The sequence below is a fragment of the Mobula birostris genome, chromosome 5 (assembly GCF_030028105.1).
Source record: "Mobula birostris isolate sMobBir1 chromosome 5, sMobBir1.hap1, whole genome shotgun sequence".
Lineage (NCBI taxonomy): Eukaryota > Metazoa > Chordata > Chondrichthyes > Myliobatiformes > Myliobatidae > Mobula > Mobula birostris.
This window is the reverse complement of record NC_092374.1, coordinates 58,860,562-58,873,538: the sequence shown is the minus strand read 5'-3', so window position 1 is coordinate 58,873,538 and position 12,977 is coordinate 58,860,562. Positions and strand designations below refer to the sequence as shown.

Here is a 12,977-nt window from a genome sequence, read left to right as displayed (position 1 = left end):
GCACATGTTGCTCTCCCCTTCCTTAGAAGGTACACACCACAGATCTGGAGAAGGTGCTGTTGGAAAACCTCAGAGGAAACCGCAGTGTGTTTTGCAGATGGTACACACCAATGCCACAGTGCACTGCTTCAAGGCCACCACCATCGTCCCCGTGCCGAAGAAGTCTTCAGTGTCCTTTCTCAACGACTATCGTCCCATTGCACTCACATCCATTATGAAGTGTTTCGAGGGGCTCGTCATGAGGCATATCAAGACCCTGCTGCCCCCCTCACTGGACCCCCTGCAGTTCGTGTATCGTCCCAACCGCTCAATAGACGACGGCATCGCCAGCGCCCTCCACCTGGCCCTCACCCACCTGGACAAAAAAGACACGTACGTTCGAATGCTGTTCATAGACTTCAGTTCAGCATTCAACACAATCATTCCTCAGCACCTGACTGGAAAGCTGAAACTGCTGGGCCTGAACACCTCCCTCTGCAACTAGATCCTAGACTTCCTGACTGGGAGACCTCAGTCAGTCTGGATCGGGAGCAGCATCTCCAACACCATCACACTGAGCACGGGGGCCCCCCAGGGCTGTGTGCTCAATCCACTACTGTTCACTCTGCTGAGCCACAACTGTGCTGCAACACACAGCTCGAACCACATCATCAAGTTCGCCGATGACACAGCCGTGGTGGGTCTCATCAGCAAGAACGACAAGGCAGCATACAGAGAGGAGGTGCAGCGGCTAATGGACTGGTGCAGAGCCAACAACCTGTCTCTGAATGTGAACAAAACAAAAGAGATGGTTGTTGACTTCAGGAGGACATGGAGCGACCACTCTCCGCTGAACACTGGCAGCTCCTCCGTTGAGATCGTTAAGAGCACCAAATTTCTTGGTGTTCACCTAGCAGAGAATCTCACCTGGTTCCTCAACACCAGCTCCATAGCAAAGAAAGCACAGCAGCATCTTTCTGTGAAGACTGAGAAAAGTCCATCTCCCACCCCCCATCCTCACCACATTCTACAGAGGATGTATCGAGAGCATCCTGAGCAGCTGCATCACTGCCTGGTTTAAGAATTGCACCGTCTCAGATCACATGACCCTGCAGCGGATAGTGAGGTCAGCTGAGAAGATCATCAGGGTCTCTCTTCCCGCTATTACAGACATTTACACCACACGCTGCATCCGCAAAGCTAACGGCGTTGTGAAGGACCCCACACACCCCTCAGACAAACTCTTCTCTCTCCTGCCATCCAGCAAAAGGTACCGAAGCATTCAGGCTCTCACGATCAAACTGAGCAACGGTTTCTTCCCCCAAGCCATCAGAATATCCAGAGACTAGACTGACATCTACATCATTTATTATTATATTGTAATTTGTCCTCTACTGTGCCTATTGTCTTGTTTATTATTTATTGTAATGCCTGCACTGTTTTGTGCACTTTACGTAGTCCTGTGTGGGTCTGTAGTCTAGTATAGTTTTTGTGTTGTCTTACGTAGTCTAGTGTAGCCTTGTGTTGTCTCACTAAGCCTAGTGTAGCTTTGTGTTGTTTCATGTAGCACCATGGTCCTGGAGGAACGTTGTTTCGTTTTTACTGTGTACTGTACCAGCAGTTTATGGTCGAAATGACAATAAAAAGTGACTTGACTCGACTTGATGGAGGGAGTGGATGACTAGGTTGGCATATAGGCTGCCAATCACATGGCCAGTTTAACTTGACTGGTAGAGATTTTCTTTACGTGCAGCTGCTATGATTATGTTGATTAGTAGATAACAGAAAATAAGATTAAAGTTGAGACAAAAAGAGGCAAAGAATTTTTTTGGCAGAGGAAAGATCCTATTTGAGTTGGAAGAGAATTCCTGGAAGAGGAAGTGAATTAAAGCACTATGGAACAAAAACTATGGATATTAGAAGTCTCCAATTATTAACTTAGCAAAGGCTGGAAGCACTGAGCTTGTAATCAAGCCCAACAGACAGAAATACTATTGGTATGAGAAGTACAAATTGAGAACACCCAAATCAAGAGAACAGGGTTATTCTCTGGAATAAGGTGGTTTAAAGCTATTTCACTAGGTCAACTATACAGTAGTGATAGGGAAAGGTTGAATAGGTTAGGTCTTTGTTCCCTAAAATGTAGAAGATTGAGGGGAGATTTGATAGAGGTATACAACATATTGAAGATACAGATCGGGTAAATGCAATCAGGCTTTTTCCATTGAGGTTGGATGGGACTACAACTCGAGGTCATGGGTCAAGGGTGAAAGGTGAAATGTTTAAGGGGAACATGAGAGGAATCTTCTTCACAAGGGTGCTGCGAGTGTAGAACGAGCTGACAAGGCAAACGGTGGATGCGGGGTCGATTTCAACATTTAAGAGAAATTTGGAGAGGTACATGATGGGAGAGCTATGGTCTGGTTGCAGTCTATGGGACTAGGCTGATTGTTCAATGTGGACTAGATGAGGCAAAGGGCCTGATTCTGTGGTGTAGTGTTATATGACTCTTTATAATTAGAAAGGAGTTTGTTAGGGTAGGAGATAGGCTTTCCGTTCTGAGGTAGAACAATGCATGGCATCACAAATACAAGATAATCACTAATACATTCAATGGTAAATTCAGGAGAAATGCCTTTATTCAGGGAATGGTGAGGATGTGAAAACTCACTCCCATAGCACAAATGCATTCAAGAGCAAACTGGAAACACAAAAAGGAACAGAAAGAAATGCTGAGAAAATCAGGAACATTGGAACAGGAGGTTACTATTCACACCACTAAGCCCATTGCTCCGTACCACAAACTCATAGCTTATCTGCAGCCCAATAGAACATACAAGGGGAAGTGGAAGATGACTTGCACAGCATAAACAACAGTGTTGGCCAGGTAGAGTGTATGGCCTAAACTGACACTATAGATTCAATATCCTAGTAAATGAGGCCTATTGCCCAGTTGATAGCTCACAGTCCCTGTTATCTAAGTTTACCTACTATAGCTCAAGGCCAATCTTGACAGTTCCTGGAACTGAGCACAAGGCCACGAAAGACCTCAAATAAAACTAATTGGGTTAGAGTATTGCACTGTATCAAATCCCACCTGTCCAAACAAAGCCCTCAAGCTTTTCAGTGACGGGAAAACCCTGCCACAGCTTTGCTATTTGTCAAATTTGTCAAGCTCCCACTCCACCCCCACCTCCAAGATTTCCAGATGCCCCAAGCTCAAAAATTTATCTATACAAAATTGCCAAGTTGTTGATAACAAGTCAGCTTATCTGCAAAAGACTTCATATTGTCTTTCATCAGCACTCAAATAAATAGGTCAAACACATTCAAATATCCAACAGGAGAGATTCAGGGAGATTTCCGAGTGTAAACACTGAGCCAAAACACAAGAAACTCTGCAGATGCTGGAAACTTGACTTAAACACACAAAATGTTGAAGTATCTCTACAAGCCAGGCAACATCTATGGAGGAGAATAAACCATTGACGCTTTGGGCTGAAACCTTCTGTAAGTCTGGAAAAGGGGGCAGATGAGGGGGAGGAGCAGGAGTAAAAACTGGCAAAAATAGGCGAGTGGGCATATTAAGAAAATGGGAGGGGTAGGTTGAAGAGGTAAAGGGCTGAAGAATAAGAGAATCTAATTAGAGAGAGGAACATGAAAGGAAGGGAAAGAAGAGAGGAACCAGAAAGATGTCAAGGGCAGGTAAAGAGAAGAGAATGAGTGAGGGTTACCTAAATGGGAAATGGGGCATATTTGTTGAGCACCCTCGCCCTGTCCACCACAAAAGCCAGGATACCCCGTTGGTTACCTATTTCAATTCAACTTCTTATTCCCATACTGACATATCTGTCTATGGCCTCCTCTACTGCCATGTGGCCAAACTCTGTTTGAGGGAGCAACACCGCACATTTTGTCTGGATACCCTCTATCTGACGGTATGAACATAGATACACCTAAACTGCAATAATTACTTCCTCCTCCTCACTTTTTTTTCCACTCCCCATACTGGTTACCATTTCACCCCTTCTCAGCTCACCTGTCCATTACCTCCCTCGGGCTCCCCTCTTCCTTCCTCTTGTTCAATGATCCACTGTCCTATCCTATCCGAATACTACTACTTCAGACTCAGATATCTCTGATCTGGCCATCAGAAGATTGCAGACCTCATGGTTCATCAAGGGCTTCTGGTTGGGGAAGACTGAATGATTTTGTGAGGACACACTCATCTTATAAAGTACTTGACAACCAGTATTTTCATTCAGATCCACAGGTGAGCCCTTGAACCCAGCCCAGTCCACTGACTTGAAGCAACCCTGTCATTGCTCCGTGACCACCTTTGTTTTAATCTTTGGAGCTTTGCTCTTTAGCCTCTGCCTGTATGCAGGTCGAAGGGCATCCAACTATTCAGATTATGAAATGCAGTCTGGGCATGGAAGAGTAGGCATTCCTTATCTTAGTAAGAGGCTGGTTTGGTGTGTTGGGACCTCTGGAGTGGCAGGTTATATGCTGATGGTAATTGGGCAGATTTTTCTTCAAGCGAGCCTGGTTGAAGTCCCCTGATTATGATATGAAATGCAAGGGGATGGACGTATTGTTTGGAGGTGGCATCATGCTAGTCGAGACCACCGGTGGTATGCAAACTCCGGTGAAGATTACAAATGAGAACTCCCTAGGTAAATAGAATGGACTGCAGTCTATTATTAGGTGTTCAAAGTTGGGTGAGCACAAGTTCAATAAAACCACCACATTTCAGCATCACTAAGAGTTTATCATGAAATCACACCTCCACCTTTTGTCTTTTTCAAACCAGCAGCTTGGTCCATCCTGTAAGTCCAGAAGCCTTCAGGGCTGATCACCATATATGGCACACTGGGAATAAGCCATGTCTTGGTTAAACATAGAATGCAACAATCTCTCATTTTCTTTTGATACAGCAATCTTGTCCTCACACCCTCAATTTTGTTCTCCAGCGACTGTACGTTTGCTAAGATGCTGGGTAGAGGAGGTCTCATTCCTCTGCGTTTTAGCCTGGCTTGGAGATCTCCAATCCCCCCACCTTCCCCTCCCTCCCCCGCAATGCCTGTCTTCCTTCTGTCCATGGCTATGAATCCTCATTCACTTAAGGTGTCCTAGCTGTATGCTTGAGAGACAAGTCCTCAGAGTCCTTCAAAGATTGTGAAGTCTGAAGTTCATCAAGTCAATTTAAAAGTACGTTGCTTAAAGGGAAAATACATGCTGCAGAATGGAGTGAGGGTAATTCAAAAGGCATATTTATAAGTATTGTACATAGCCCACAGAATGTCAGCATCTTGATTCAAAATATTCTTACTTCACCCCCACCAACCTACCCCCTCTGCTGAGCTCCTCCGGAACTTCATGTGCTACTAAACAGTGAGACTGTGCAGACTGGAACTTCTGCAATCAAACAACTTGTCGACCCTTCTGTGGTTAGAGGCTGCCAGTTCAGCCCTAGATTGCCAGCAGACCCAGCAGAATAGAAGGATGAAAAGAGCTAAATACTTGGCTATTGGAAATGTACCGAGTCTCAAGTCATCCATCATGATACATTGAACCTAGTTTGTGCAAGAAGAAAAAAAGATTTTGGCTTTTATTATGTCTACAACGAAAGAGCTTCAGATATCCCTCTAAACAGAAAGGCAGAAAAAGCCAAGAAGTTTGCAGAACAGAAGCCTGCATAGTGGAGCATAACAATTTCCACCTCACTTACTGTCATGATGAGCAATGGCTAAGAAAACAGGCAGTGTGGCAACAGAACAGGAAAAATATATACTGTAGCAAGTTAAGGGAGAATGATTAAGGGAGAAGGGATCGAAAGGCAGGAAAAGAAGAAAGAAAATATCAAAACAAAGGCAAACAGAAGAGGAGGGAATGAAAGGGATAAGAAAAACAGAATCTTATGGTTTTAGAAAAAGAAGAAAATGTTGTGGTTTGGGCTCATTCTCAACTATGCCAAAAGAATGTTTACTCAGCAGTGCTAGAGAAAGTTCAGCATCTCTCTGCTTTGTGCAGCAAGAATCAATAAAGCGGAGAGGCAGCAAAGTTAAAAAAAACACATTTAGTACTTGTCAAAATAGAAAATGCTGGAAATGTTCACCAAGTCAGGTTGCATTTGTGAACAGAGAAATAGTTACTGACAAAAGGTTAGAAAACAGACATATTTAAAGTTGTGAAGAAAGGGTATGGGTGAAGAGAAGGAAAGGAACGATTAAAAGATATATTGAGATGTTTACTTCACCCTTTTCTGCTTTTTCTTGCAGCTTAAAATACATCTGATTTCTAACTTTGCCCAGTTGTGATGAAATGTCGTTGACCTGAAACATTAACTGTTTTTTCCCGTCACAGAAGCCAGCCAACCTGCTGAGTACTTTAAGCACTTCCAGTTTTTACTTCAAATTTTCAACACCTGCAGCTTTTTCCTGGTGTGTTGTTTTATATATTAGACCCTTCAGATTATTGATGATCAGAATACAAAACAATAAAGACTTTCAGAGGGCAGAGGCACCAGCAAAAATCTGTGTAGCTTCTTACATGTAACTAGACATCAAGAAACCTTACAGGAGAAAATATTAAACCAAAAAAGAGATCCGGAACAATGCAAGGAGATATGAGGACAGATGACCAGGTGATTAATCAAAGCCATATGGAACATGTTAGAAAGAGAGAAAGGTAGACTGACCATGGAGAAAAGATCACAAAGAATTCAAACCCTGGGATCTGATAGCCAGAGACATGGCCCCAATGACAGGGTAATCAAATGCAGGAATAAAGGGGCCTGAATGGGAAATAGGTAATCAGGACAGAGCACATTGCAAAGATGGAGGGGCCAGATATTAACAGAGCTGGGACTCTGAACTTGAACTGTTGGCAATATGGGAATGCAGAACGAACACGTCTTCATGAGGGTTCGGGTAGCAGTTCTGGTTTAAGAGAGTAGAATGATGGGAGGCTGGCCACAGTAGAGCATTAGAACAGTCGCATCTCGAGGTAACAAGTGCATGGATGAAGGTTGCAGCACAGATGATCTGAAGCAGGAATGATGGTAGCCAGTGCTACAGAGACAAAGAGGCACTTAGAGATGCTGGGGAAAATGTGGTCCACAGCTTTCCTAAGGATGGCCCTACAGAGGCTAGAGCAGATTGTGCCAGATGACATTTAAACAGCACTGGTTTTACAACTGCACAAATAACTTGTTCTGATTTTGATGCCAGATTACTTATCAGTAGAATATGCAAATATCTCATTAACATCATTGGGAAACCTGGAATGCGGGTGAACAGGACAAACAGTTACGTACTTCCAATGCAGAACAGCTAGTGAATAGTATCCAAACCGGGACACTATTACCAGTTACACTGGGCAAAAGAAACAAGCTGAATAGAGATGGAAGTAAGGAGCTAAAAAGTTCAAAGGAAGTCACTTGAAATTATTTTTAATCTGCAATACCTAAAAGCAGAAGTAATAAGAGTCCACACAAGTTTATTTTCAGTGGCAAACACTGTTTGAAAGTAACCAATAATGGTTAGACTGCCATTCTACTGGTATGAACAACCTCCAACCTTGGGCATGATTGTTTAACTCTTAAATAGGGCATGGATCCAGGAAATTCATGGGATTGGGCAGCTGGTCAGCAATATTTCACATTTTCTACTGCTCACTGAGGAACAGAACATCTCAAACCACAATGTCTTGACATGGTACTTTATAACACAGGTCCTAGACTGCAGCACAACTTACAGCATCACCTGTGGCTTTATCACATAAAAGGTGGTTCTGCGGCGGTGAGATGTATTGGTCTGTTAGAGCAAGTGCCCCCCCCCCACCACCATTTGAGATCAGAATATTCCATGAATCAAGAGCATCTCTCTGATAATTCCTCAACTGCTTTCCCCATTGATTAAAACTGGCAACTTATCCCACTGCTTTGCGAAAGCTTGCTGTGGATAAATTAACTGATGCACTTTGTACAACAGGGAAAATATCTGAATGATACCTTACTGCCTGTACACAGAGGCTGCATCCCAAGGTTCCGCAGAAGTTACTGAAAACTGTCACTCAGAAGTAAAAACTCGATTGAAATATCGCTTTAAATCCAGGTTTAAAAATATGGATACAGGTAAGATCTCAGACAAACCAAACAGTTTAATGAACGTAATCCAGATATCTGCAGCAGAAATAACTGATTCATTTCAAAGACCTTGCCACTCTAAAGGAGAATTGAGGGGAAACTCCTTTTGCCAGACTGTCTTGAGAAAGTTTGGAGTGAATTGTAGAGCTGCATTATGCTGGCAGGCCAGTTAACTCTACTCCACATAATGTTGATTCACAATAGTGCTCTTGGTCCCGAAGAGTGAACACACATGGGCAAGAAACTCACTGCATTTTAACGGAGATGCTTGATCCCTTTGTGCACTGCTATGTTAATCTCTTATCCTTCCTGTTGCTTGCTTCAAAGTTCAAAGAAAATTTTATTATCAAAGTACATTTATGCCACTACTTACAAGCCTGGGACTCTTTTTCCTGTGGGCATACTCAGCAAATCTATAGAATAGTAACTATAACAGGAGCAATGAAAGATCAAGTAGAGCACAGAAGATACCAAATTGCAAATGCAAATATAAATAAATAATGAGAGCATGAAATAACAAGATCGAGTCCTTAAAGTGAGATCATCGGCTGTGGGAACATCTCAATAGAGGAGTGTAGTTATCCTCTTTTGTTCAAGAGCCTGATGGTTAGGGGTAGTAACCGTTCTTGAAGTTGGTGGTGCGAGTCTTGGGGCTCTTGTACCTTCTACCCGATGGCGGCAGCATGAAAAGAGCATGGCCACTTGTAAACACCATGGGAGCAATTTACAATGACCAATCCACACATGGGAGGAAGCCTACATGGTTCTAGAGGAACATTCAAACTCCACGCAGACAGCATGAGCCAGGACTGAACCCATGTTACTGAAATTGTAGTTCTACCAGCTGTGCCACCGAGCTGCCCAGAAACGCAGATGCAGCAAAATGAGGATGGATTAAAAATACAGCGGTATCGATACCGAAGGGTTGTACTTGATGCATTGTCTTAACAGGTACTGCTATTACTCTAACTCTACCTGTTATTTGTCTTACTAAGGAGTAACAATCAGTCACTATAGAACATGGTGCACATGGAGGTTAAATAGCACCAGCTGGATTGAATAGTCTGATTATGAGCTGTATATTCCACGCTGGCAGCTGATTGATAAAATGCTGGGAATCAGAACCCAATACCACTCCACATCGATCATCATATTCCCTCAGTAGTGTTCTCCTATAATCATTTTTACACGATGCTTCTCATCTGCGATTCCATGAAAACGGGAGTGAAAAAGGCAATCGTAATTGTGGAGTTATGATGTTTACAAATGTATTTATATTAGGAAGACAGGTGACAGAGAGGAAAAATACCTTTTCTTGTCAGTCGTTCTTCCAGAAGAATGTGAAGAAGCATCAGAATGCGGTGATTTCCTTTCTTCCGGAGGAGGTGAATACGAGCGGTTTGAATCAATTTCAGAAATGCCTAAAGCAAAGAAACATTTTATTCAGGTACAAGAGCCTGGAACCCTCCCTACAAGGGAAGTGAATTCATAAAACGGTTGACTTTCGATAAATATTGTAATGGATCTCAATCAAGTAATAACCCCATTGTTCAGGAAGTTTCTGTTGAGCACAAATGTAAAATCTTGAGACAATGAAAAAAATGCACAGGGAACTGAGAAGAAACTTTTCTCTCCAAAGCAGCAGGGACTTGATTCCATAGGGAATGGCTGCAGAAAATACAGAGGGTGCACAAACGAAAGGACATGCCAGTGAGATATGAGGAAAGTGAGGGAAATAGTCAATCAGCACATTCTAAAGGAAATTGGATAAGTATTCAAGGAAAAATAATCTGCAGGCCTATGGAGAATGATTGGAGAATAGGGCCAATGGAATTTATCCACCAAGAGCTTCTATGGACTTAAATGACCTCTTTCAATGCTATTAACAATCCTATACTCTAAACAATTTGATACTCAATGAATATAGGTAAAAAATAATTTTGCTTGGAGCATAAACACTTGCATGGACTGGAAGTGTTAAATGTTTGTGCTGTAATTGTTATATAGTGAATGTTACAATAATTGCCAATGAACTTGGCTAAAAATTTTGGTCTGTAGTACTGGATTAAATAGGACATTGTTTCAAGAACAAATTCCCCCAGTGTTCAAATCTGCACTTGGTGAGATGAGAGAAACAAAAATCGCCTAAAATAACTGGTTGTTTTGCATTCTGCCCGAGTGCCTTTATTAAATGCATGCTGAAAAGTCTCCACAACACAACCTATAAAGTGTCATTACAACTGCAACCAATGCCATAACTGAACCCATGGAAACAAGACTAATTGTGAAAGCACTCTGTTTTCCAATGAATCAATGCAGAGTGGAGTGTCTTCAGCAAGCCACATGAGAACTGGGACCATTCCATCTCCAGCGCACTTGGTTAACAGAACAAGCAGAGAGCAGAAAGAAATAGAGGAACAATAAAAAGAACACAACACATTTTAAAGAGCAGCACACACAAGATGCTGGGGGATCTCAGCAAGTCAGACAGCATCCATTGAAATGAATAAACAGTCGATGTTTTGGGCAGAGACCCTTCTTCAAGACTGTAAAGAAAGGAGGAAGACAGCAGAATAAAAAGGTGGTGGAGGAGAGGAAGGAGGGTAGCTAGAAGGTGATAGGTGAAGCCAGGAGGGTGGGAAAAATAAATTTTAAACAGCATCATACTCTATCTCCTAACCCAGGAAGTGAAGCTGCATTTTTCTTTTCTATCAATTAGGGAATGCAGGGAGACTGAACAGATTAGGGTTCCTGTCAAGTTTCTACTGTTTTGAGAATTTTATTTTATTATTGCAATTTTTTTTGCTAAGTGGAGACATATTCTCCACAAGCATTCTGTGGGGCAAGACCACAACCAGGGCCATAAATACAAGACAGACAGCCACTAACACGCCTTAAAGAGAATTCAGTAGAAATTCCTTTACTCAGAATGTTGAGAGCAAGGAACTCGAGGAGGCTATTAGTAGATTAGTGGGATTTTACTGGTCAAAAACTTTACAAATATAAAAAAAATCTTTTTTTATATTTTAAGGGCAGCATGGTAGCATAACACTAGCCTGACGCATTACACTTCCTGTCACTCTCCGTAAGTTTTTATGCTCTCCCTGTGATGGTGTGTTTCCTCCAGATGCTCCAATTTCCTCCCACATACTACCCATAAGTTTTCAGAATACAGGTCGTTAACGTGCTGCACTGGCGCTGGAAACAGTGGCACTTGCAAGCTATGCCCAGCACATCCTCAGACTGCGTCGGCCATTGACGCAAACACATTTTTAGTTTACACTCAATGACCTCATACAACTCTTCTAGAACAACCACACAGGTTATTAGAAATGCAGCAGAAAAGTATGCAGTACCAAAAATAAAACAAAGATATTTATAGATCATGTCCTCCGGCCAGGGCCCAAATCATGTTTCAGTTCAGAAATGCAATTAGGAATTCATTTTCTTTGTCAAGTCACAAATGTAAAGTTTAAAAAAAAATTTAAGTAAGTTTAATTCTTCTTTTCAAATTTTGCAGAAATGATGGTGTGTGGTGGTGGTGGAAATCAGAACACTGCTCATAACTAAAGGAAATTTTGACACTCATTCTGAAAACTGAGCATTTCCCTTCAATGCTCTAGGGTCACATCAAGAATGGTTCATTACAGGCAAGCTTTATTAAGCACAGTTTTTTGTTCAGCCCAAAGATACATGCAAGTTCTAAATTTATTTTGTTATCCCCAGGCATTTGTTGTCTATTACCAATTATTGGCAAAATGGTGCTGGTGATAAATTGGGTTTTTGAGCTACTGTTATTGAGGTGAACCTGCTCCCAAGCTGTTGGGCAGACAGTTCCAGAATTTAGACTATAAATGGAGCAACGCTCATGAAGTTATATCAGGCTGGTATAGTGTTCCAAGGGGTGAGAACATACAAATAATGGCTTTCCCTGCATCTGTTGCCACTGCCCTTCTAATAGTCACAATTTTAGGAAGAGGACAGAGGGAAAATAGGTATAGCAAAACTTGGAAAAGTGACTCACAATTTAAGAAAACAAATCAAAATTTAAAAAGTTGAAGATGACAATAGTTCAAAAGAAAATTTTATTATCCAAGCACATGTCACCATTTTCAGCCCTGAGGTTTATTTTCCTGTGGGTATACTCAATAAATCTATAAAATAATAACCACAGAATCAATGAAAAACCACCCAACAAAACAAATAAACAATAAATATTGAGAACATGAGATGAAGAGGCCTTGAAAGTGAGTCCATAGGTTGTGGAACATCTCAATGATGAGAAAAGTGAAGTTGAGTGAAGTTATCCCCTTTGATTCTACAGCCTGCTGGTTGAGGGGTGGTAACTGTTCCTGAACCTAGTGGTGTAGTACCCGAGGTTTCTGTACAAGATAGAGGGTCAAGAAAAAGCAGAGATGTTGAAGACTTTCCCATTCCTCCCGAGCTTACATCAAGATTTATGAAAGACGAAATAAAGAAAGTTGTGTCGATCATAGGCTCACTAGCTTTATTCATTAAGAGAGGATAATGGGAACTGTGTTCAAACTTGTGACTAGTTTTGATATAGTAAATGGCAGAAACATTTCACTTTGAGAGTAAATACACATTTGAAAGTTACATGAATTTCTTTGTTTTAAAAAAAAACAAATAACATTGAAGCAGCAATTATTTAGCAAAAAGATTTTGCAAAGTAATTGCTGGATAGGTACATGGATAGTAGGGGTATGGAGGGCTACGGTCCCAGTGTAGGTTGATGGCAGTAGGCGTATTCAATGGTTTCAGCATGGACTAGATGGGACAAAGGGCCTGTTTCTGCACCATACTTTTCTATGACTCGATGGCTGAAGAT

The 12,977-nt window shown here is 41.9% G+C and overlaps 1 protein-coding gene across 6 annotated transcripts in view; it reads right to left on the bottom strand.

Annotated features, from left to right (window-relative positions):
* tjp2a (tight junction protein 2a (zona occludens 2)) overlaps positions 1–12,977 on the bottom strand; it is a 152,651-nt gene that overhangs the window by 45,727 nt on the left and 93,947 nt on the right. For all 6 annotated transcript variants that reach the window (XM_072258087.1, XM_072258086.1, XM_072258089.1 and 3 more), the window contains exon 8: positions 9,438–9,549. In XM_072258087.1, coding sequence (XP_072114188.1) covers positions 9,438–9,549 — 112 coding nt within the window. The remainder of the gene's footprint in view (positions 1–9,437; positions 9,550–12,977) is intronic.